Source organism: Saimiri boliviensis, chromosome 2 (assembly GCF_048565385.1).
Source record: "Saimiri boliviensis isolate mSaiBol1 chromosome 2, mSaiBol1.pri, whole genome shotgun sequence".
NCBI classification, from domain to species: domain Eukaryota; kingdom Metazoa; phylum Chordata; class Mammalia; order Primates; family Cebidae; genus Saimiri; species Saimiri boliviensis.
Genome location: NC_133450.1, coordinates 75,185,904 through 75,211,752, shown reverse-complemented (window position 1 = coordinate 75,211,752; position 25,849 = coordinate 75,185,904). Strand labels below are relative to the sequence as shown.

General features: G+C 44.3%; 1 protein-coding gene and 1 long non-coding RNA gene across 3 annotated transcripts in view; one reads left to right on the top strand and one right to left on the bottom strand.

Moving 5' to 3' along the window:
* CYP19A1 (cytochrome P450 family 19 subfamily A member 1) overlaps positions 1 to 25,849 on the bottom strand; it is an 88,130-nt gene that overhangs the window by 30,823 nt on the left and 31,458 nt on the right. For both annotated transcript variants that reach the window (XM_074393603.1, XM_003928853.3), the window contains exon 2: positions 2,494 to 2,676. In XM_074393603.1, coding sequence (XP_074249704.1) covers positions 2,494 to 2,638 — 145 coding nt within the window. In that variant the 5' untranslated portion in view covers positions 2,639 to 2,676. The remainder of the gene's footprint in view (positions 1 to 2,493; positions 2,677 to 25,849) is intronic.
* The window catches only part of LOC141583595 (uncharacterized), a 48,865-nt gene that overhangs the window by 18,099 nt on the left and 4,917 nt on the right, over positions 1 to 25,849 (top strand). Inside the window, exon 3 of the long non-coding RNA XR_012516259.1 lies at positions 4,342 to 4,491. This is a non-coding gene — a long non-coding RNA (uncharacterized LOC141583595). The remainder of the gene's footprint in view (positions 1 to 4,341; positions 4,492 to 25,849) is intronic.

The following is a 25,849-nucleotide window of genomic DNA, read 5'->3' as shown; positions in this document are numbered from 1 at the left end:
GGAGAACAGGGCTTCTCAGTAAATACCCACAGAAGCAGCTTAGTTATGAGCCCAGCTTCATCACTTACTAGTTGTGCGACTCTTTGATTCTCAGTTTTGTCATCGACAAAATAGATACAAACACACCAACCTCACCAGAGAAAATGGGCATGAAACAACTGCTTTGTAAATAATAACTCACTTAAGGGCTTTACATCATTATAAGTTCGTAAGTCCGGCTTTCACTGGTCCTGAGCTTTCTTGTTTCTGAGCTTCCCCCAAACCTCAAAACCGAGAACCTAGAGAGGCACTGATTTGAGGGAGCTGGCAGGAGCTCAGGAGCATTGATCAGCAAAACCACCCTAAACAAGGCCAATTTTCTTACCTTCCCTCCCCCAACCAGAAACCACAGGATCTCGCCACTAGCGGATTCTAACTAGACCTTCTGCTTTCACAGTGTGAAACTAGAAACTACCTGGCTAGCAAAATGATCATCAACGTGGGCTTTAGGACTTCCCAGTGGTCCCTCTGTGTTCCCACTTCCTGTCCAGCTGGTGAGCTGACAAGCCATTTCCTTTCTCTGGCCTTTAACCCTTCACTTGTAAAACGAGGAGTTTGAAATCCATGGCTTCTCATGCTTGTCAAAGCACTTTGCCTGGGCAAGGCAGATCAACTCCCTGGGTCTCAGTTTCACCTTCTGTCAAATGCAGGGGTTAGGCTCATATCTGTGGCTCTCAACCTTGGCTGCTGATGAAAAATCAGGAAGGAAGATTAAAAAAAAAAACCCAAACTAGTTGAGACGCTACCTCAGAGAGTGCTGAGAATCACTGTGCTACTCGTTCTGACTGTCAGTGGATGCAGCTTCACGGCCCTGACCCAGAAGTGGCGGACAGAGTGAGGTGCTGCCTACTCTCCCACTGATCCAGAGCTTCAGGGCTGCTGGTTCTCAGGCTTGTCCCCAACAGGCTGACCTCCTTGGTCAAGGGTCCCAGGAAATTCCATCAGTGCTGATTAGCATTAGCAGCTGGGGGTACTTTTTAAAAATGCATGTTTCTAGGCCTGAAGAGTCTGATTCAAAGTCAGGAGCAGGGCCCAGGGACAGAAATTTTAACAAGCTCCTACCTCCTAGGTGTTCTTACATAGACTAAAAGCTTGAGAATCTGTGGCTCACTGGATGAGCAATGCTGCATGGGCAATGCTGGACTCTCCTGGCCTGATTCTCTGATAATACAGACAAATTAGAATTCGGCACCTGGGCCTATGAAGGGAAGAAGAGAAAAAGGTGTTCCACACCCCCCATCTCCTCACCCCACCCTGACCGTTCACTGACCCTGACCTAGAAGCCCCCTTGGGAGAGGAGAAATCCAGTGAGGAAGGGCCACACTGGGGAAGAGAGTTCAAGTTAAGACCATGAAACAGTCTTCCCTTAGCTCTGAGCCTGCCTTCTCTGGAGTTGACCATGTCAGGGAGCAGAGAACAAAATTAACTAAATGTTCCTTTAAGCTGGGCATTAAAATAATCTAAAATATCAGGCTGAATCACGCAAAGACAGGCAATTATCTGGAATGTTAAAAAGAATCCAGACACAGAGCATTTTGTGCCAGCCCCACGCTCCCATTCTGATCCCACTGAGAAGAGGCCCACCACACTTACCAATATGTAATAAGTATACTCTTAAAGTCTCATCATGTATCTTATGGAATTGGGAATAGGTTTGTCTGCAATAAGGCATTTTCCCTGAAAACTAAAGAAGCGGGTCTGAAATTTCAGATCATTCTGAATTAATCTGATATCTGATCATTGCAGCATTAATGGTGGAGGGGTAAGGGTTTTCTATTGGGTTTATCTGGATAATTATATTATTCGTCACATATGATTGACCCACAGATCTTGTTGAAGATTCTAACGGGGTGTGATGTTCCAAGAGCACTGGAGTGGTCCCCATTTTTCTCCCACTGCCTGGATACCATTCAACCCTATGGGAACCGGGCAGTGGGAGAAAAATGGGGACCATTATCACCACATTCCCAAGAATAAGAGAAAATGATGAGTGGAATAAAGAGAAGGGATACATACCAGACAAAGAGGGGACATGGAGGAAGCAGAGTGAGAGAGAGGAGGAAAGCGGGAGAGAAGGCATTCCAGAGACATTTTCACCTTCAGAACAAAACTGCAATCTATTTTTTAAAAGTTAACCAGAAAACCCCGGAATTTTGCTTTATCCCACCCCACCTTCAGCTTGTTTTAAAGGGTATTTGTGCCACATCTACTTTACCAAAGCAGAGTGCAGACTGGAAGGGATTATCTAAGATATTTTTTAAGTGCTTTCATTTAACGTGTGCAGATAATTGGTCTGAACATTTTCACCCAAGTTCTCAATTGCTAACATGGCCATAGTCTTCAGAGATGTTTTCAGGTTTGCTTTTTGTCCTTTTGCAAAATTTTCTTTACCATCATGGACCAAAAGCCCAAGTAAATAACCTCCTTAGATACAGAAAAAAATGACTGACTTACCTGGTATTGAGGATGTGCCCTCATAATTCCACACCAAGAGAAAAAGGCCAGTGAGCAGCAGGATTGGCATGGTGGCAGCAGGCATGGCTTCAGGCACCATGCTGGTGATGTTATAATGCATTGGGTTCAGCATTTCCAAAACCATCTTGTGTTCCTTTACCTCAGAGAAGGCAATTTAGAGTCCTGTGGAAATCAAAGGGGCAGAAAAATTACAGAGTCCCCTAAAAGGTTCATCTATAACTCTCGTGGCTTCAGAGGGTGCTGCACAGCACCGATTCACTTAGTGTTTTATAATGTGATCTGACATTTAGACAAGACTAATTTATGGTTACAAGTCAAAACACGGAAGCCCAAGAAAGATCTTTTGGCTTGAATTGCAGCATTTCTGACCTTGGTAGAGTCTCAGGTTCCTTTAGACACTTGTTCTGATAGAACCTTATCATCTTGCCCTTGAGTGGGTAGAGTGACATGCATTCCCAATTGAAAGCAAAATTCCTTGCCAAAATATAAGAAAACAAAGCTCATTCCAGAGGTGGAGTCATTTTGTGACTTCATCAGCAGGTTTTGTTTAGGCAATCTTCCCTTCAAGCCAAATCAACTTAAAATAAAAACAAAACAAACAAAAAAAAGCAATCCCCCAACTCTCTTTTTTGACCAAAATTACTTTTTTGATCAAAATACTAAGTTTCTACAGTAAGAACACGTTTCTCGGGCATTGTTGAGGTCTTCTCAGAGTCTTCCATCAGTTCATCTGTTGAATTCAAAGTGACTAACTCAGGGCATCTCTAGTGACTTTAATGAAGATCTAAAATCTCCTGCACTGTGGGCCGGATTTAGCAGTGTCCCTAGGGACTAATGCCAACTGTAGTGTGGAAAAAAGAATTGCAGAGGAAGAATAAAGGGAGAAGAGAAAGAAAGGAATGGGGAAGGAGGAAGAAAGAGAGGACAGGCGGAATGGGATGCCACAGAAAGAGGCTCAGGTGCCACTCAGCAACCTCACTCAAAGAGCTGCTAACATCCTGTGCGAGCCAACCAATTTTCAGTTTGATGTGCTGGTTCTCCTGTGTTTTTCAACAACATGCCATTGAGTCTGTCTTTTTCAGCAAGGTTTTGTAATACCTGTACTCTTAGAACAGAGTTTCTGGGTTGGTAGGTAGTTTGTAGCTGAAGAGGTGTAGGTTGAACAAATTTGTATAGTGAGGAAAGATGCATCATTAAATGCTTTTTCAGTGGCAGATGACATGCTCAAAGGTTTGCCTTTATTTAGATAGTACCTACAATTTTCAGGACTTGAAATGGTTCTCAAGCAGACATGGGCTGGGTTTCACCTAGTAATAAAATTCTAGATTCATAGCCAGGGCTTCTAATTGGATATCAGGGGCTCTGTGAAACTCCTTGAAACACTGCATAAAATATTGTATCAGCTCATGTGCACATTCGAGGGGAGAAAGGCCACAACTTTCATCAGATTCTTAAGGACTATGTAATTGTATTTCTCCTCTGAGCCATATGAGATCTTAAAGTCCAAAGACTGATTTCTGGCAAGTACAAAAATTTTACAACATAGTTGAATTTATCCAGTTGCTTCATCATTTTGTTTATATTATTCTACCATTTAACTAATCATTAATGCTTGGGTGTAGGGCACTGAAAATGGCTGTGCTTATGTTGAACAGTTTTGTTGTCATTTTTTAATATATATAAGTTGAGACTAAAAAGTCAGCCTTGTGACTGTTATCATCTGGTTCCTTTCCTGATGACAAGCTATTTTTAACAGGTTGAGCTTTTGAATGTCTAGAGCGGAATTTGACATCATTCTGAGTAAGCTCTATGTGACTTTCTTGACAGCCGGGACCCTTGAAGTTTCAAGTTATGTTGATGAAACCTGAAACCATTGTTCAAAGCATAAATGAGGAAAGTGGTTACGACAAAAAGGATGAAGATGTCCCACAGGAGGTGATGCCAGCAAAAACCTTCACATTAAAGGAACTCTCAGAGGTATTTCACAACATTGAAAGCAAAGAGTATAAGATGTTGGAAGCTGATGCACATTTATAAAGGACTACGGCAATTCACTGGCATAGAAAAAATGCTCCCTCAGTATCATCATAAGTTATGCAAAGAAAAGTAGGCAAGAACTTTTAAAACCTCTTAGTTTATTTTTACAAAGAAAGAAAACACTTAAAATCTTGCATTTAGCAAGTTAAGCAGCTTGCTCTAGGGCACCCAGCTCATATGTGACACAGCTGGAATTGGAACCTAGGGGGTCTGTCTCCAGAGCCCATGCTCTTTATCATGCCATTTTGCTACCTATTATGGGATTTATTCTCCACACTCATGGACTTTTCATTTATGTTCACTCCTGGGCTATTTAGAATGATTCCTTTTAAAGGATTAAGCTTTATGGACTTCTGAGTGCCACAACTGGAAAGGTCCTTTGAGATTCTCTCCTGACTGCACGTTGGTTTTCCTGTTCAGTGGGGCATTCTAATGGGCCACACAGGTAGGTTGAACAGAAGCCTTCAAATAGCAGTACAGGAGTATAGGAAGATCCAGAACTTCACAGAGGCTGTTTATACATCCCCTCAGCCAGTAACACCCTCCCCTCAGCCCCAAATGTATATACACATGCGCACAGTTGTCAGGTACTATGCATTTCAGACCATCTCAAGTGCCTGGGTCTCCACTGCCTTCTGAGGGTCATTTCCTTAGGTCCTACCATTGTTATTTGCAGAGTGTTCTCTGCCTGCTCAGGCATCCCACGTTGGCCTGGTACCAAGCAGGGTCTCTGACCACTTGATGCACTAGGCCTGTGTGCCTGTGCTCCATGGAGCCTACTAACATCTTCATTCAGTGTCCCACCAACCTCGGCATAAGGAAATGCCAGTCCTATACCCAAAGTCCTCAGCCTAAGTCAGGGCAAAGGCCTATGGAGACACAGTAGAGCCTAGGTGTCCTGGTGATCTGGGGGTCTGAACACATTCTGGGTCCCATAGTGCCATGAAGGACTCCTAGATCCCCTAGTACAGCTACAACCCTAACCCTAGCCTTCCACAGGGAGGGAGGCAGGCCCTGGCATGGCAGAAGTGCTGCCTAGCATATCCAGACCCTGCTAAATCCCACCTTTTAGCATGGAGGGCACTGGCCCAGCAGGGAAATAGACCCAGCTACCCTGGATCTAAGGGCTGGGTGCCAAGCTTGCACTCTCTCTTATTCTCTCCAGCAAACCTGGCCCATTCCTCTTTCACACCCCAACTCCTATAGAAATGCATCTTTTTCCTATCCATTTCCTCTTACCTCCTGACTTCTGCCTGATTGCACTAATACCTGTCTCAGAGCTGATACATGACCTTTCTACTGCCTGATCCATACCTCTTCCTCCTCTATGTTTGTTCTTGATCTCATTCTGTGGCGTTGGACCCATTTGGCCACTCCTACTCCTTGTATCTGTGCTCCAATGATGGTTGTGGCACGCTTCTCCCATTGTTTCTTCTGTTCCTTTACAGCTGTTCTTCCTCTGTCAGACCCCCAAACCATGAGCATCTCTCCAGCCTAAAGCACTTACCCTTTCTGCTTTATTCTCCTTTTGAGAACTCATTATTCTCATTATTTTCCTGTCATCAGCTCTTACCTCTGTGAGGGCACTTCTCCCTATTCCCTTCCTGGCCCTGTCCTCTCCATCTCTGAAGCGCTGACTTCCTAGTGAACTCAGCTATGCAGATATTTCACCATTACTCCACAGTTACATCTAAAACCCAGTCTGTCAACCTCCTCCTGACCTTCTTCCTTTGCCCTAACTAGTTGTTTTTTTTTGAGACAGAGTCCTGCTCTGTCACCCAAGCTGGAGTACAGTGGTGGCACAATCTCAGCTCATTGCAACCTCCACCTCCCGGGTTCCAGCAATTCTCCTGTCTCAGCTTCCCAAGTAGCTGGGATTTTAGGCATGCACCACCATGCCCAGCTAATTTTTTTAGTAGGGATGAAGTTTCACCATGTTGGCCAGGCTAGTCTCAAACTTCTGACCCAAGTGATTCGAGCTCTAACCTTCTTATACATCATTGCCCCATCATCCAGCCTCAAAATCTTATTTTGCACTTCCCTTTTCCCTTTACTTTCCTACCGTATCCCTCTCCATCCCAGCCTAACCATATCCAGTCACAAAGTTCTAGGCATCGTCCCTTAAAATGTTGTGTCCCTGTCTCAAGATACATCCCTGTATTTTTTAAAATCTTCTGGCTTATATCTTAACGTTTATAATAGGCCTTAACCCTACTGTCTGCTCTATTCATGATCAAAGCGTATCTCAGTGGTCAGTTGAAGGCAAATTCATGGCTTCCCTCTTTGCCAAAAATTACCCCCACCTCAAACTCTTTTAAAATTAATTGCTCTCAAAAACCTCTGTTGTGAAAAATCTGTTGGGATTCCTGGTGGGCCCTCGATCCTCTCTTGGCAGTCCCAAGCTCTAATGCCTTCAAGGGCAACACAGGTGACATGAATGTGGAGGGTGGGGGACGGACTGTAGCACATTCTAGAACACAGCCCTTCTCTCAAAGGACCAGGTGCGATGCCAAACAAACCACCTCTTCATGAGCCCAGTTGAGACTCCAGCCCATTTGCCGCCATTACTCAGTATCTGAATCAAACCGTCAAAACCTTCACAGAGCTACACACTGGGAACTAGTCACTTGTGTTCTTTTTGCAAACACCTTTGTCTAACCTTGCTTTGGTGCTAGGCAGTAAGCTAACTCTGAGTGACTTTGTAAGGTCAGCCATAGGGAACTCACCATTTTATCTAAAGAAAGGATGTTGTCAAGAGCAATAGGTAAAATCACTGATTATTATTCTGAGTGGATGTATTTTTGTAAATTTCCTCACATCTCTTACAGGGTAAAATGAGGCATTAATTCATGAAAAGTCAAATTATTCAATCCGTTTCCTCTCCTTTTAGAAGGTGAATTCCCCAAGGATGGGGATCCGTGTGTCTCTCCTTCTTGACTGTATTCCAGTTCTAGAACAGTATCCAGGCCTTCATACATGCTTGCTACAAACCTATTGCCTGAGTTTGCACTGTCTCCGGCTTTGTCTGGCTTTTATTCTCCATTGTAAACTCCCCAGACCAGACCTTCTGTTTCACTGTGTTCTGCACATTGCTGCCAGATAGCTTTTCAACTCAGCTTTCATCATGTCAGTCCTCTGCTAAAAACCCTTCTTTGCTTCCAGTTGCCTGCAAGGCTTCCAAATTAATTTTTTTTTTTTTTTTTTTTTTTTTTTGAGATGGTGTCTTGCTCTGTCACTCAGGCTGGAGTGCAGTAGTCAGATCTCGGCTCACTGCAACCTCTGCCTCCCAGGTTCAAGTGATTCTCCTGCCTCAGCCTCTGAAGGACTGCCTTCAGGGCAACCTTCAGAGCAGCTGGGATTACAGGCACTTGCCCGCTACCATGCTTAGCTAATTTTTGTATTTATAGTAGAGATGGGGTTTCACCATTTTGGCCAGGCTGGTCTCGAACTTCTGACTTCAGGTAATCCCCCCACCTTGGGCTCCCAAAGAGCTGGGATTACAGGTATGAGCTACCATGCCCATCCCCAAATTCATCTTGATCCAATCTTCTTTCTTGGTTGTCTCCCCTCAAAAATCTGACTCCTGCTTTACCACAACATCTTACCTGCTCAGTTCTTCCTCCTCCATGTCTCCCTGCTCATCCAGTTCTGTCCCACTGATTTCCCATAATAAGTCTGCTTCTTCCTCTCCTTGCCTGAGCCATCTCTTACCTGGTATTAATACCCCTCCTCTTTTTCTCTCTGACATGGATCTTAGACTACTCTTGCTTTTGACTGCCAAGGCACTATATAAATCAGAGTCTTGGAGGGTTTCACTAAATAGACATTTATGAGAAATCTTGTCTGAGCAGGGTACTGCATTCAGACATTCAGTTTACTTTTTAGACATGAGAGGGAGTAAGATAAGCAAGCTGAAGGTGCTGCTAGCTAGGACATCTTACGAGAATCACAGTTCTCTAGAAAGACATACAGAGGTGCCCATGAACTTCTACATCAAGGAGGCACAGGGTATCAGAACTGGAACCACTTACATAAGATTCAGGGAAGGTCACTTGTCAATGGTCACGTAAAAGCAGGGAAGTGATATGATTTCCATCCCCTGGCACTGGGGTCATGACACTTGAGGTTCCAGTTATTCTTCCTAGCAAGCTTCCAAGTGATTTCCTGAGAAATTCTTGTTCTGGAGCAGGAGCGATACAATACAAACCAACAAGAAGAACGCAGATAGATACACATGGTGTGGTTGGCCTGGACTGCCTTCAGGGCAAATGCCTTTTCCACTTAGTACTTCCCATCTCTGCTATAGTCTCTGACTGACCATTTGTGTGGAATGAGCAAAAAGTCCTGAGGGCACCAATGGGAGACCTCAGCTCCTAGGGTTCTACCCACATAGGGAAGACTATTGACAGTGTATGAAAGGTACCTGCTGCTAAACCCCACATTTCACATGTGTGTGCAGACCCAAAGCTCTTGGGCATCCATCAGACAGGACCGCAGCTTTCTCACTCATCTCTGAGGTCCCATGACTTCTAGAACAACTCTTGCCCCAGGAGGTGCTCCATGTGGGTTCATGGAATCACTCCTTCCTTCACAAAGACTTATTGGCTGACCACCAGCAAACCTGGGACTTGGGCATATTTCCAGGGTGCCCTTATCTCAGCTTGCATCTTTCCTTGTCTGATGGTGCCTCTGGTTCCTCAGATACCTAATCCATTGTCTTCCCAGTGGGCTGCATCTGGTAGCGTCTCCCACAGAAATTTTTTTGAAACACAGTGAGAAATGACTGTCTTAAAAGACTTCTTGATCAATAAAGGCATTTCAGGCCATGGGACAAAGTGGAGGGCATTATTTGGGGAGCAGAGGCCCACCATTGGCCTATTGAATTGGGGTGGATCCCCCAGATCCTTATTGCATTGGGGTTGCCTGACACCCAAACCGTGGTTTTTCTCATAAGGAGTCTGGCCTCAAGTTGAGGAGGCGGCAAAAAGGGCCAGCCAGGGATTGTCCAACAACAGCAGTCATTTTTCTAAGAAATTTCCCACCACTTCACTTTCGACTCAATTTTATATGACCTAACAGGTTACCTGGCTCCAGAGAAGATAAAGAGTTGGAATTTTCCAGCCAAAATTGGGCTTTTAACCCGAAAAGGGAAAAGGCCGAAGTTACAACATCACGAGAGCAGGCTTTGGGGTCAGATGAGCTGAGTATAGTCCCAGAGACCTGCTTCCTTCCCAGGCCTGCTGCACCCTGGCTGAGGGAGTACACTAAAGCCACCTCAGGACTCTCGGGTGAGGGCAAAAGGGAAATCTCTGGAGCCAAACGCCAGTGGCAGTGTCTGTCATTTCTCCAGCTGTAAGGTCTCTGCGGCACCTGGAGTTGTGGGATTCCTTGCCTCTGGTAGCAAAGACAGAAGGTCCCCAGGTGGATACACAATCTTTAGGGCAGCACAGATGCTGCCAGCCAGAGGCCCCTGAACCTCTTTCTGTGGCAGAATCCAGAGCCATGCCTCAGTCTTGGCGTCCAAGATTTATCGCACTGTGGTCCCAAGTGGCCTGGCTTCCTTCCACTCATCTATCCTTCCACTCTACTTACCAAGAACTTCTGATAAGTTCTTGTAACAGCAGAAACAGGGGATGTCTTTCAGTATTCCCACAGCCTAAGTTTCTCCAGAGTGAGGACCCCCACCTTGCTCCTCTCTCTAGCCACAAGCGCCTCACATGCAGTAAGTGCTCAGTAAATGTGAAATGAGTGAACCAACGGTTAGCATCTTAAGCCTTTTAGACCTGGGGTCGTCAAAGAACGATGCATTCACATATCCTCAGAGGGATGTTTGCCTTCTTCACATCTAAGCAGTGATTCCAGATGCCAAGTCCCAGCAATGCAGTGGCCCATAGCTACCACCCAAACAGTCAGATAGCAGCACCACTGCTGGCCTTTCCTTGAGAGCTTATCTGTTGTTTAATGAACAGACTGTGAGGCCGTAGAGATGTCCTAGAGCAGGGACACTCTGGCAAGGAAGCCCCTGGCTGACCCCAGAGTGCTGGGGCCACCTAGCCTCTCTGGACGTCCATTTTCTTATCTATAAAGCAAGGGGGTTGAGCCACAGGGCCTCTCTTATCTCTGTATCTGCTGCCCAGCATTCTTACCCTTTGTCTTAGCTGCCCTTCCCCAGCCCTTTCCCATGCCTTTGCCCTGCCGCCTTCCTTAGTTCTTTTCTTACACATTGTCTTAGGCCAGCCAGTGGTGCCTGAAGGCCCAGGTATGAAGAGATATACTGAGACATCAGGGAAGCTGGGGTGCACATGGCCCATTATTGCCACCTTCTCTATCTCTTCTCATTTTCTTTAGAGTCCCAGACCCATTGTGGGAATCCAGTGAAAGTGTTGGAATCTCACTCTGGAGAAAGACTCGGGAATCAACATGCAAAGCTTTTAGTATAATTCTGGGATCCTGGACACCCTAAGGCCCATCCACAGACCTCAGATTAACAACTCCTGGGTCCAGTTCTTTTCTCAACCTTCTGCCTCAGCTGTCCAATGTCCCAGAGGCTCTTTCTAGATTGAAACTGCCTTCACTGACCAGTAGAAAGTTGTTTCCAGGTTGTAAGTGAATACAATTTCTCTTGAAGATTTTCCATTTTAACTGGACCCCAAATTACAGTTCTTCATGGGGTGTTACATTCTTCAGTTCACAGAACAAGTGAGAAAGGTTTAAGGAGAGAGTGAGGGGCACATTTGGTGTGCTGATACCCCATCTGTGGCTCCTCAGACTGACACTGTCCATGGCCACACTGTAGCCCTGCAGGAGCATCAGGGCTCATGGGATCTCCAGGCTTCTGCCAAGGAGGGTTCCAGTGCATAGAGGGCACATGGAGGGCACACATGTGGAGGCCACTCTCTTCACCCCCAACACTGAGTAAATCTGCAGTGTCCTAGCCACTGTTCTATGCTCTAGGAATATGGGGAAATGAGGTTGTTGCTCTTACAGAGTTAATCTGGGCAAGATAGAGCCACCCATATCACCCTAAGTCAGATTGCACAAGTGTTCAACCAGAGGCATAAACAGCTATGAAGAGAGAGGAAAAAGTGACTACCCTAGGAAGGTCATGTATGGCTTTATAAGCAGGCCTTGAAGAAGACGCATTATTCTGCAAGCTACCAAGTTGAGGAAGGGCGTAACAGGTAGAGAGAATGAGAAACAAATTGGCAGAGGGAAACTCAGCTGCTTCTGCATCCCTTCCCCCACCCCATTCACTTTCCTGGGTCCAGAGGGACCCGCTGTCACTATGTCCATGCTAGATCTCTGCCTCAGGTTCTTCATTAGAAAAAATGGGTGAAATAATGGTATTTCTTGATGTGGTTACTAGGAGGAAGAAATGAGATAATGCCTGTAAAGGCCATGTCAGGTTTCTAGCACATGGTAAAACTTCAGTAAACGTATTGAGTCTCCAGTAAGAGCAGAGGTAATAATGGACAGTCCTGGGACTAGCTGGAAGAAATAGTGTGGACTGGAGTTTGCCCTCAGGGGTCCCTAAAGAGCTGTATGCTTTTTGACAGGTCACTGTATCTGTCTTGAGAACATGGAGCAGGCTGGGAAGCGGGGAAGTCTTTTAGCTCCCAATACATCCCTGTTGTCACAGCTATATTAGGGATTATGTGAGAGCCGTCAGGTCACTGGACACACTTGTGGGATTGTTGACATTTGCCTCCGGTGCCCCTTCCCACCCACACTTCCTTTTCTGTGTCATTTCCCCACATTTTCTATCCACCCACTATCCTCTACCCTGACAGAGGAAATTACCTCATCAACACAATTCATATCCAGGGGCTAATCCTTCAACTTGTTCTCCCTCCTGGGATATTTTCGTGTTAACATGTACCTGGAGCAGTTCCTAATGATCATTAAGAAAAGGTTTGGCACCGTCTCAGCTCTAGGGAAGCCTGTAGTCTACTGGGAGAGAAAAACTAAGAAGCTTGGTACTGTTGACAAGTACAAAGAGATATTAGCATACAGACCAAAGAAGGCTTCACAGGAATGATGGTACTTGTTCTGGGCCTTGAAATGTGGCTGAGATTTTGATGGCAAGTAGAGGAGAGGTCTTTGCAATACTGGAGGTAGGAGTGTGTAAAGCAGTTGGGGGATGATAAGAATGAAGAAGCTGGATTTGTGTTGGGAAGCAGTAATGTCTGTGGTGGAACCATAAGTAGAAAGGCAGTTGATAAGGGAGGATACAGGAGAGGCAGTGCTCTCTTAGTTGACCCCTGTTTTCTAATTTGCCCATGACTTCCCATTTGGTGAAACAAGGAAACTAGAGAAAGTTTTGAGAAAGACACAGCAAACTCAACTCGCTAAACTGTCTGTGGGTGCTGACAGGTGAGGCAGGCATCTTCAGAAGTCTATTATGAGCCTTGCAAAAAATGTTTAAATTTTTCATCTTCATTGCAAATGACACTTGGTTGCAAATGACCTTTGGCTGCTTTCCAAATTAAGTCTGTCTTCAGTGATTGATTGAAGGATTGGCCCCAGTGAGATATCTGTATATGACTTTTTAGTTTTGAGACTTCAGTCTTCAGCTCTTGCTTAAATATTTGACTATTGCCCCACTCCCCACCTCCATTCTCACCCTTTTTCCTTCTTAGAATACCAGTTAGACAAACATTCAGTCTCATGGATTTACCCCTCATATTTCTTGCCTGCTTCCTCAGATTTTTCATCTCTTTTCTCTTTTTTCTGCGTTCTGGGATAATTCCTTGGTTGACTCTTCCAATCCAGTTTGTCATCTGTTTGTCCTTTCAGACCATCCATTTACATTTTTATTTCAAAAATCAAAATATTAATGCCCATTTTCTGTTTATGTGTTTATGGATGCAATATCTGCTTGTATCTCTGATGCTAACAATGTATTCCTGAGTCCTATTTTTGATTGATCAGCAAGCCTCCTCCCGTAAAAACTCCATTTACAACTTGCGACTTCCTTTCAAGGTGCTGACATTCCTCAAATGCACAGTGACTACTTGATATGTGCTCATTTGTGGCTGAAATTTCCGGTTAGTCATTTGGCTAACAGGAAAAATCAAACGAGATGGATCGAAGGGAGCTGTGGGGTCCTATAGGAGTATGTAACAGAAAACCCTCCAGAACCTCAAACAGGGTCATGTGCTCCCTTAAGCTGAGTCTTAAGGATGAGTGGGTATATTTGCCAGGAGAAGAAATGGCAAAAAGGTGGTGACTTATTCCAAGGAAAGAAGACAGTGTGTTCAAAGGCCCCAATGGTGAGGAAGGCAATGTTCTTACCAAAAGTAGGAAATCGCCCTCTTTCCAAATTAGGTAAGCATTATTCAGTAATTGGGGGGCAAACACAATTTGTCCTAAGGGTCTCTGGAACAGCTGAGCAGTCAATTCCCACATGCTTTCTACCCAGCAGGGTATGGGGAGTGGAAGGGAGAGTAGCCCCAGTGCAGGTGGGCTTGCACTAATTGATATTTTCACCATTTCTCATTAAAGTTACTTATCACATGGGAGACAGAGAAAGGTCCCTTGTCTCTACAAAAACCAAGTTAAAGTAATTCAAATGAATCCAAATTGTGTTTGCCCCCAGAATAATGGTAAGACAGTTCTCCAAATGCAAAGGCTAAACCTTGGAACTAACCTTCCTCGACATCTTTAACAATGCGTTCAAAGAGGGAGTGATGGCACAGATGCCAGGGCTGCAGCAGACTGACATTCTTTAGAGGTGGAGAGAAATACACAGATGGGGAGAAGCCACAGGGAGCTAGTATGAGTGGACAGAGAAGAGACAAAGATAGGTGACGCATTTTGTGAAAAAACTGACCCAAATTACGTTTATGATTCATCCATTTTCTAACTCTCCTAGAATCCTGAACTCCAAATAAGTGCAATGCATGGTGTTAGGATTCCAGTATTGCAGGGAGGAGGACAGGTAGGAAGGACACTGAAAGAATATTGTTTTTGCCTTTAATGATACAGCTAGAGAGAAGGGCATGAATACAGATGAAAATAGCAAAGCTTTATGTGATAAACACCACAGGAAATATCTACTTTGATATGCAAATTATCAAAATAGAACAGTGAAAGGCAACGGGAATCAGCAGCTGTCTCCCCGTTAGGCAATGCTTCCTGTCTGGTGAAATCACTAGGATTTTGCTGGAACTAGATGGTGGCATGCTCTAGGTGATGATATACAACACAGAGTCAGATGTATTTTGAGTGTTTTCCCAGAAATACTAATCCTAAAGGGTTGCTAAAGCCTTAGTGATATTGGGAAATTTTTGGAAAAGCATTAAATGTGAAGTCAGAGAAAGCCCATAGAGACTAACCCACAGCATATCTGAGGTAAACCATGCTATCATATGCATCCACTGTGACTAAAATCATTTGGTTCCTCTTAAAAGGATAAAGCAGGGCCACACAGATAGCTTGGAAAGAGGTTAACGGAAACTAGCTGAGCTGGAGTGAGATTATCATGAGTTTTCAGGATATTGAGTCATTTCGAAGTCAGAGGTGGTATCTCAGGCTGTCCCAAAGTTAAGAAATTGTTTACTTCAAAATCAGAGGAAGGAACAGGCCAAGATCATCCAAGACCTTAGACTTCTGTAATCTTATCAGAGAAATGAGTAATGGGTATTATTAATATGACCTACCACAACTTTGTAAAAAAGCAAAAAGAAGAAGATAATGCTTTTGGTCAATTAATATTAATTACAAGTCAAGGAAATAAGGAAAGCAAGTGTGTTCCTTCAATGCGTGGGTTTTTTTTTTAGCAGTTTCGTTACAGATGGCACAATGCCTTGATATAGCCAACTGCATGAGCACTTGTGTCGCATACACCTGGCAATAAAATTGACCATTTGAACAAAGTGCTCTGGGGGTTAAGAGGAAGGAAACAGTCACTTTCCCTGGGGTAGTCAAGGAGAGTTTCATAGAGGTCATGGTGGAGGAATAAGATTCTAAGGAGAGAAGTGTAGGGCAGGTTCTCCCTGGGAGTGAGAACAGCATGCATGCAAGGGCCCACTGGAGAAGATGAAGGGTGAAGGAATAGAGTCTTCAGGTTCTGGGCCACCTCTCATGGCCCACCGTCTCACCCCCAATCAATTGTTATTTCATCTCTGAAAGTCTGTTCTCTCCCCTCTCCTCTCTATTCTCAATGCCATCTGTGAGTAAAGGCTTTCGTCAGCCACCTCCTGAAACAGAATCACAACAAATCACCCTGCCCCTATTCTCTCCTCCTGCCAGTTCTTCCTTACTGCTGACAGTTAGCCTTCCAAAATCTATAGAGTTTGCCATGTCATGCCTAGACTCACAGATCTGAAGACTCCTTACCCCTCTGATGCTAGGGTTTTTATATTATTATTAATATAGGATTTCCCCACTTCTGGCAAAAGAAACTACTTGATTTCCTGTTCTACAATAAAGAGGATGTAGCTGCACATTTAAATTCGGAGAAAGGCTGCAGTGATATGTCCTAGCTCTTAGAAAACTTCATGATACTTGCTTTGGCCTGCAGCGGACAGAGCATGAGCCCATTGGGTGGGTACAAGTTGGTGTTGAAGCTGACAAAATGGATTATGGAAATGGTGAATAAAAAAAGACATTGCTTGTACTCCTGGAGCTTATAGTCCAGGAAGGGAGACAGGCAAAATACAGATAGTCACCCAAAATAAGTACTTAATTTCAGTTCTGTGATGGAAAAAGTAAGATTTTAGGAAAGATTAAACCAGTGACCTAACTTTGGCCACTGTAGAGATGGTATTTAAATTCTTGAGAGAAACCGAAATTGCCAGGGAGAATATGTTGTGAGATGAGCTCCCAAAGAACTCAAGAATTTAGAATTTGATAGGAGAGTAGCAGGCAAAATAAAATAAAATAAATAAATAAATAAATAAATCCTCAGAAAGAACAGTTATAAGGTATAAATAAAACAAACAAAAACCTATTTTGTTACTGAAGCCAAGAGGAGAGAGTGTTTCAAGAAGGAAGATCTGGTTAACTGTATGAAGTGCTGCTGAGCGGTCAAGTCAGATGAAGGCAGAACATGGACATTTGATAAAGCAAGCGAATGACTGGTGACCACAGCAAGACAGTTCCTGCAAATGTGGTGAAGCAGGAAGCCAGAAAAGAAAGGAGAGGTGGAGATAAAGTAGAGCCAGTGCCTATGTATAATGGTCAAAAAGCATGGCTGTACAAGGACAATAGACAGAATGAGTGATAACTTGACAGAGACGTGGAGTTAGGGAAGTTTTCACTTGCTTGGTTTTGTTTGTGATAGTGGATGCTTACATATATTTGAGTGCTGAAGAGAAGAATCCAATGGTAAGGAAGAGATTGAAGATTTGGAAAAGAGAGGGTATAGATGATGGAACAAGAGCCCTGACCAGGGAGGAAGGGATGGGATCCAGGTACCTGTGAGGGACTGTCCTTGACTGGAGGTGGTGATGAGAGGAGAGGACAGGAGCAAATGCAGTGGATGCATTCTCCCTCCCAGGTGGCTTCTTCAGGAAGAAGGGGTTGCAAGCATTCCAACTCTGAGAGGAAGAAATGAAATTGTGATTGTGAACGTGGAGGGAGCTTCTAGAAAGGCATGGTAAACCTGCTAGGCAGTGTGGAGGTCCCAACTGAGTTTGGAGAGCATAAAGTTTGAGCCATGACAAAATGCCCAGTTGTGTCACATTTTCCAGTAATTCTGATCTGTTCAGGCAACAGGCATGAGTAGGTCTGGGAACAAATGCGAGGCAAACAAAGGATTTAGTGGTATTTTGAGGACATTGTAGGAAGAACCATGCCCTCTGCGCTAAATACAGAAGAAAATGAAGATAGGAGAAGATTTATGGACATAGGAAAAGTAGAGGGACCATTGGCTTGGAAATCTCATTGAGACTGGAGAACTGCTGTAGTCAGGGGACTTGAGCAAGGTAGCTGGAGGTTGGTGGTGAGAGGATGAGATTTCAGAAGAACAGTTTTTGATGATGACAAGGTCACCGCTGTGGCATGTGAGTGTGTGCTGAGGTGAAAGGACAAAGAAAAGCACTAAAGGTGCAGTCATCATGGAACTGGGCATTAGGGCATTGGTCGGATGAGCCACAAGGACATTCAGTTACTTAGAATGATGGCAGGAGTCAGAAGGAGAGGGTAGGACCCCGAGAAAGACACCAAAGTCTTTGGTTAGTAGGGGAGACAGGGTGAATTGGTGGATGGTGTGAACCTTACAGGAGATTTCAGTCTTTTAGAAAGAAAGAGTAACCGTCAAGGGACAGCAGTAAGGTGCCTGAAAGACACCAACACCAGCTCTCAGCACTGAAACTGGAGAATTTATTATTGAAAATGCAGGGCAGCAGGAAAAATGCAGTCTTCAGGGGCCAGCCCCAATACAGTGAGGAGATAGAGTGGGAAGGATCACCAGGGAACGGGAACAGTTGGATGGAGCTGGGGAGACAGGGAACAGGAGCTGGGTGTGGTACAGACAGAAAGCAGTAGCAGTCCCTTGGTGACAGCTGTAGCACATCATTCAGTGAAGTCTGGAGTTACTTGATAGCCTCAAATGAGTCCAATTAGTATCAGTTTGGATACTTCATAGAGATCAAGGCCACCCCTAAATTAGGATAGCTGTAGTTTCCAGGTCATGGTTTCTGAGTCTCTGAGTTCATTAATGTATGTCACTTCAGAGCGCACAGATGATAAATTATACAAAACCAATGTAGGATTGTGTCACCAACTTTACAGAAATAACACATAAGTAATCAGACATTCAAGCCAATTATACTTTCTTATGTTTTGCAAATCCTATTTCATCCATCTTTCCAGTTTCATCTCCTGCCACATGCCCTGCGCTCCACCCAGCTCTGTCAAACGGGGCCTAACTTCCCAAGCACACTTCCCCGTTTGGGCTTCCAAGGCTATGTGTGTGGTGTTCTCTACCCAGTATAGCTTCCCATCCTGGATTCCACCCCTGGGCTGGGGGCAGGTCAGACAGCATTCCATGTCCTGTCTTCCCTCTGAGATGTTGATCTGGTTACCCTTTATTCCCTCCCCACATTAAGTCAGCTGAGCATTTTTCATTGCCTCAGAGAAGCAGAAAGCAGATGGAAAAAAAATATTTTGAGTTTCAGAATCCTATTGGCTGCAATAATGGATTGAAAAATTAAAAGGGATGGGGATAGAAAGTCTCCTTGGGCTGGAGGAAGAAAGAGAGGCGGAGGGAGGCGAGTTGCTCGGGTCAGGGCTCTCTGTGGGAACCCGGGGAAAAGCACATTGCTCTCAGATGTCCCAGTCCCAACTGCAGTTTCCTGTCATTAACCCATTCAACCTGCTCACCTGTCTTCTTTTTGCTTATACTGACTTTTACATTTGCTTTCACTGTCTTTATGTAAAATTTTGGCTATCTTAAATTTTTAAAGTCCAGGTAGCAGGCATCTTTTAAGAAAAAAAATCAGATCTGGCTCCAGAGGAATCACATTACCTCATAGCAACACCCATTTGTCCCGAGCCAGGACTGCCCTCTTTCCACAGTGCCAACCATTCCTGGATGGTTTATTATACTCTGATTGTTACCTGCCTTCCCTTTTTAGCTGTTTGAGCTTCATTCCAATCCCTGGATACCTGCTGAGCCAGTCAGGCTACAGGCTGGAGGATATGCCTGGTCTCGATAAATCTAGTGATAGCTCCAGAAACAGAGCAAATCTAGTTTTTGGCAAACTTCAGGGAGATGACTGGCTTCCTTTGTGCAAAGGTAAAAGAAGCTTCTGTTTTCTCCCAAAGTCTCCCCAGCTGTGTAGCCCACAGCCAGCTGAGGAAAGACTTTGCTCTCACCTCACAAAAAGTTTCCAGATCCAACCAACCCTTCTCTGCCAGGCTGGGAGAAGAGCAAAGAGAAGTGAATACATGAGGATGTACCTACATACCACCCGTGTATGCCGTCTACATACTTATACAAGGCACCTGCATTTCTATGGACAAAGCAGAGCAAACACTAGATGGAGCATCTTAAGAGGTTAAACTATGTACCCAAGGTCTCACAGCTAATTAGTGACAGAGTTTGGAGCCCAGGCCACCTGTCTCTCTTTCCAGCCAGTGCCCCTAAAGAGGCTATTGCTTTGTCCTGACTAGAGAAGGACTGAGTGGGAAGCCTCCACCCCCATGGCAGGAGAAGGAGCACCTCCTTCCTCACCCAGACGAAGGTGGACAAGCTTTTGCCAGGCCTTTCAACCCTCGGAGTCAAGGATTCATGCACAAATTCTATCAGGCCCTAAACACTTTTATTGGAACTTTCCAAGTTTATTTTTATTTTGAAATTCCAGGCGTTTACTCCATGTGTAGGACATGTTTCCTAAAAACAGCTCATCTCTGCTCTTGCCCGTTTAGTATAAGCTCTCAAAGGCAGCCCTGGACTGTGTGCAGAAACCTGGAGGCAAAGAACTGAAAAATCACAGCGGTCCCCTCATCTGTGGAAAGCCCCAGGGCAAGTCACGGGAAGCTTTCCCGGATCTAGTCTTCCGCTCTCTTGGTGTCATTGGGTCATTTATTGTCTGACTAGGAGTTTTCATTCTGGAAGGGAAGGCATTGCTAGTGAGCTTGACACATTTTACTATGCTCTCCACGATGTGGCTGTTGTCATGGTTACTTTTTTCACCAAATTGAGACCCTCAGCCTTATTCCACACTGGAGAGGAAGTCAAAGAACAGGGCAGTCTGCATCCAGAAGAAAATCTGAGGCGGGCAGGAACTTTCCCTGCTTCTACCCAGACACATTCCCTGCTCTAGGGAGCAAGGCTGCCCTCCGTTCGTGGCTTTTCATGACAAAGCTTGGGTCTTTGTCGCTCCCAAGCAGGGCGAATCGAGACACATTTTTGTTGGACGTTTTCAGGAGCAAAACCAGCTCCTCTGCTTGTGTCCATTCACAGCTGGAGCAGCCCAGGCACTAGGCGAGGCAGGAGGGCCGCGAGCTGTCTCCAGCCGGACGCCTGTTGTCGGTGCCGCCTACGGAATCTACTTGGCCCAGTGCAAAATAAAAACGCGGGGCCCTTGTGCAAAAAGCAGAAAAAAAGCCTTTCCCTTTTTCCGTGCTCTTTCTGTCCACCTGTCTTGGCCGGTTTTATTTGCTAGTCAATGCTGTACTCCCTTGGGCACGGGGATACTGGCGGGGCAAAGGCCGACCTGGCAAAGGCGACCCGGCGCTGCAGCACCGTCGGCCCCCTGGCTGTGCGCCCAGGCCTGCGCCACCCCGTGTCCGTGCCTGGCCACTGCCCAGGGAGGAGGGCAGCCGTGTTCACCAGGTGGGGGCTCAGAACCGGTCTCTAAAAGACGCAGGAGACGTGACCGGTGTGAGACAAGAGTACAAGCTGTCAAGCATCCGCTGTCTCATTGCACTTCACATACAAAAACTCAGATTCAAAGACAAAATGATGAAGAATTTCACATGGTAACTGCAGAGCATTAAACTCCAGATGCGACCCCTTCTGAGCGTGGGACCCTATGGCGGATCGCTATTGGTTGAAAACAGCCCTGCCTGCTCCCCAGGCCCCGGGGAGGGGTCCTCCCTGCGCCCACCGCCGCTGAGCAGGCGAGAGCACTCGAAGGAGCCTGAGCGCCACAACTGGCTGGCACTAGGCATTGCTCCGCCTTCGCCCCTCCCCAACTTGGAGAAGAAGCAGATACTTAGTAGATAAATATGAAAGCAAAGTACCACATCAGTTCCCCCTAGGTTTCTTCCAGAGCACGTGTCAAATCCTTTTACTGTAGAGGTGAGATTGGTTTCCTTCCATCAGACCCAACCTTCCCCCACCCCATTTGAAGGACTTCGCCAAAGCATAAGTAACATGCAATAAATCTCAAATATTTAGTGTACTATCTTATGAGCTCTAACATACACACTCGCACTTGTGAAGCCATTACCAAAATCAAGATGGCATTTAATTTCCATCACTCGCTTGTCATCCATCCTTCCTCCACCCCCATCCGCAGATAACTACTGATTTGCTCCCTGTCTCTATTGGTCAGTTTGTGCTTTCTGCAATTCTATTGTCATTATAATCAGTCTGTATTCTTTTTTGTCTGGCTGCTTTTACTTAGCTATTTTGAGATTTATTCTTATTGTTCATATCAATAATTTTGTTCCTTAATATTGCCGAGTAGTATTCAATTGCATAGCTATGCCACAGTTTATCCATTCACTTCTTAAGGAACATTTTGATTGTTTCCTTCTCTCTTTTTTTTTTTTTTTTTTTTTTTGACTGTTTCAAGCAAGGCTATGATGGTCGTCAGTGTGGACATATATTTCACTTGCTGTATAGCAGGTGTATGTTTAACTTTTTAAGAAACTGCCAAATTATCTTCCAAAGTTCCACTGCATTTCCACCAGTCGTATATAAGAATTCTGTTTGCTTCACATTCTCAGTCTTTGAATTTTAGCCATTCCAGAGGTATCTGATTGTGATCTTAATTTGCATCTTCTTGTTACTAATAATTTTGAACATTTTCCAATCAACCTACTGGCCATTCATGTATCTTTTATGAAGCATCTGGTCAAATCGTTTTTCCCCATTAAAAAAATGGGGTTGTCTTATTAAGTTTTTTGTTTTTTATATATTCTGGATTCAAGTTCTTTGTCTGATATGTTTGTTTTGAATGCTTTCACCTAGTCTGTGCTCTGCTTTATTTTCTTTGTGTCAGTTGAGGATCAAAAGTTTTAAATTTTTTATCAAGTTTGTCAGGTGTTTTTATGGCTCATGCTTTTTTTGTATTCTGAGAGACCTTTGTCTACTCCAAGGTCACCTCCTGTTTTCTTCTAGAAGTGTAATCCTTTTAGGTTTTATATGTAAGTCTATGATCCATTTTGAGTTAAATTTTGTATGTGGTATGAGGTAAGGGTTAATAGGGTTATTTTTTCTCTCTATGGGTATATCCAGCACCATTTGTTGAAAAGTCCCCCTTTTTTCCCCATTAAATTGAATTCCCTTAGTACCTTTGTTAAAAATTGGCAATATACATGTGAGTGTATTTCTGGATTTTCTGTTCTGTTCCATTAATTTATATATATATATATATATATTTTTTTTTTTTTGCCAACATGAAACTCTTTTGATTACTGTAGCTATAATAAGTCTTGAAATATAAAGGCAAGGTTAGTAACTTGAAGGTTGAACTCTCCAAGTTGTTTCTTTAAAAAAAAAAAATTATGAGGTTGCCATGGAGGTGCACTGCTCAAATCTCCTTAAAACAACTGCTGCTACTACCACTGCTACTACTATCTGGAGCATAGTTGACAGCTCCACCCTATGCATTCACCACCATGTTCACAGAAAGGCCATGTTTCTCTGGGTAGTTCCTAAACAACCACAAGCATGCTAAAGGTACTGGTGGTAGCCCATTCCAGTCCAGGCAGGACTCTTCCAGCAAGCAGCCTTTGCTTGGGGGTTCCCCGCTGCTGGCTGCAACTCTCTCAGAGCTACGCTGTAATCTGAAGCCCTTTCCACACAACTCTCCTGTTCTTCTCTTCTTTCAAGGATTTCAGACCTGCAGTGGGGGCTGAAAGCTTTCTGGCTTACTCCCGCTCCCTCCCTTTTTATCCTTCCCAGTCATTTGCCCCTGTAAACCTTTTGTATGTTTAATGCAGTCTTGTCTTTAAGACCTGCTTCTTAAAGATTCCTAACAAACACGCACATTGGTTATTCCAGGTCTTTTGCATTTGCATATATATTTTAGAAATCAGCTTGTGAAATTCTACCCCAAAAATCCTGATGCAATTTGAAGTGGCAGTTCATTCGCTCTATAGATCAATAGAGCCAATTATCCACGAACATGATAATTCCTTTTCAATTTCTTTCAGTAATGTTTTGTAATTTCTGGTGTAGAGATATTAGACATCTTTTATTAGATTTATTCCTAAGTATTTTTGTTTGTTTTTGGTACTACTGTATGAAATTGTTTTAAAGTTTTTATGTTCCAATTGACTGCTGACAGTATATAAGAATACAATTGAATTTTGTATGTTAACCTTGTACCCTGAAACCTTGCTGAATTTATTAATAGTCCCAGTAGTTTGGTCTCTGCTTCCTCCCCCGCCTGCTTAAACAAAAGCTTTTGGGGGATCCCAGTGCTCTGGTAAGCCTAGGGTGTGGGTAACCAGAGGTCCCCCAGTCAGTATCCCTCTCCCTGCCTGGAACCTCTTCACCCTCAGAGACAGCTTCTAGAAGTTGCCGAAGAAACTTCATACTCCAAGTAACAGTATAAGCAACCACTGTTGTAGGGAAATTGGTATTTACTGAGCACCTCCCCCCACATTTTATAGGCATCTTATCTCATTTTAGTCTTTAAAATTAAAAAAGGAAACCTCTGTGTGAGATAAGTAGAAGTAGGTCCATTTTAAAGATGAAGAAGTAGAGATTAAATCTCTTTGACAGGGTCTCAACAGTTGGTTTCTTTCTGAGGAAAGACCAAAATCTATCCATCTGACTCCAGAGTTCATGCTCCTTCCTCCCACTGCAAGCTGATTATCCTCAGGCCACACAGGCAGACAGATTTCAAAATGGGTCTCTGCTGAGGCCCAGGTCTTTAGACTGACTGTCTTGTGTTCATTCAGCACGTGGCCCTGTGGGTCTGGAGGCCTGACTAGGCTCTGATATTCCACCCCCACAACGCCTGCCACGAAGTCTGGTTTCCTAGCTTCCTGTTCCTCCTAAATAGCTTTGTGAGGATACCAATAGCCTCCCTCTCACCCTGTCTGATGAACTTGTGCAATACTAAGCATTTTTTTTTTTTTTTTACTTCCCTTCTGCCTTTACAGAGAACATCTCCTAGGAACCAGGTGGCTCAGTTTGGTTCTGTTTCTTTTCCTCAAGTCTGTGGTCACTTCTCACTCATACTCTGTCCTGATTCTTTTTGTATCCCCCTCTCCTTAATCACCCAGGTCATGCAGTCTGTGGTCTCCAGATCTTCCGTTCTGTCCCTCTCTCATTCCTAGAGATGCTCTTTCAAGTACCTGGAGGAGCAAGACCCCTCTAACCAAGCCTGCCAGTCACCTAAAGTTCTGACTACCAGGTTAACCCTAGTGTACCTGTAAAACCATTATAATACCTTGAAATTTCTAATAGTTTTAACATCTAAATGATGTTTTCCAGATTGTTCCCCTGTCTTCCTGTACTCTCAGAAGAGTACATCTTTTCTGAGACCCAGTGTGTCTTGATTCATAGTTTGGGTGATGTATTTAACTTCTCCAAAAAATGTTCTCACTTGGATGGACACTTTACAAGATCTAAACCTTGTTGACAAACAAGCCGCACCATAATTCCACCCACACAGGTAGCTAAGCCTTAAAGTTCTCTGTAGTTCTAGGGATCCCAGCATCCTTTTGGTCTTCTTTCCTTCTTCTCCTCTCCCATATCCACTCACTGAGCCTAGCCCATTGTTTGAACTAGTCTTGGATTAGGCTGTATACTCTGTGGCTACTGCCACTCTGATTGATTAGTCCACGGATTTCCAAAGACCGATCTTCTAGTTGTATTATCCCCTCATCAGGGTCAATGTTATTTTGACAAAAATCTTTTCCTCTGGCACTGTTTAAGTCATAGGTAATGATTTAAACTTCTTCAAGACAAAGATCATGTCTTATTTAACTTTATAGCACCAGCATCTAGACCAGTGCCAGGTACGTCATTTGAATGCAATAAAAATGGCTTAAGTGGCCCTTTTCTTTTACCTAGAGTTTCCAGATAAAAGAAGACTTTCTTTGTACTAGGTAGGGAGTGGAACTAGGCACGTGCTCTCCACAGCAGGTGTGTGGTGTCAATGTGCCAGCTATATACATCAATAGCACCACTCACCAGGCAGGAACTCAAGCAGGGTGAACGTGCTGATTAGAGACAAGGACCCTTGGGAAGTAGAGGCATGAAGATTACTTTTGCACAAGGATTATTACTGATTTTCGTACAAAAATTGAACCTATTACTGGGATTCTTTTCAGACTTCCTGAGCTGCCCACCAGCCCTCTGACTCACAACTGCAGGAATTAACCATAGATATCCCTGAGGAGGGAGGGAATGGAAAAAGAAATGGGAGGTTGCTTCTTAAGCCTCTTGGGAGCATTAGTCTCTCCTCTGGGGAATGGACTCAAGTGTAACAGGTGAAGAGCTCTCTCCGTATTCACGATGATCATGCCAAATTCAAGGCAGACCACCTCAGAATCTCTATCTGCCTACAAATACCATCATATTTCCCAGTTGTAGGAAAGAGCCACAGTGTTTCCAGCCAAAGACTTTAGTTTGAGTCCCACCTACATGAACTGTCTGGCT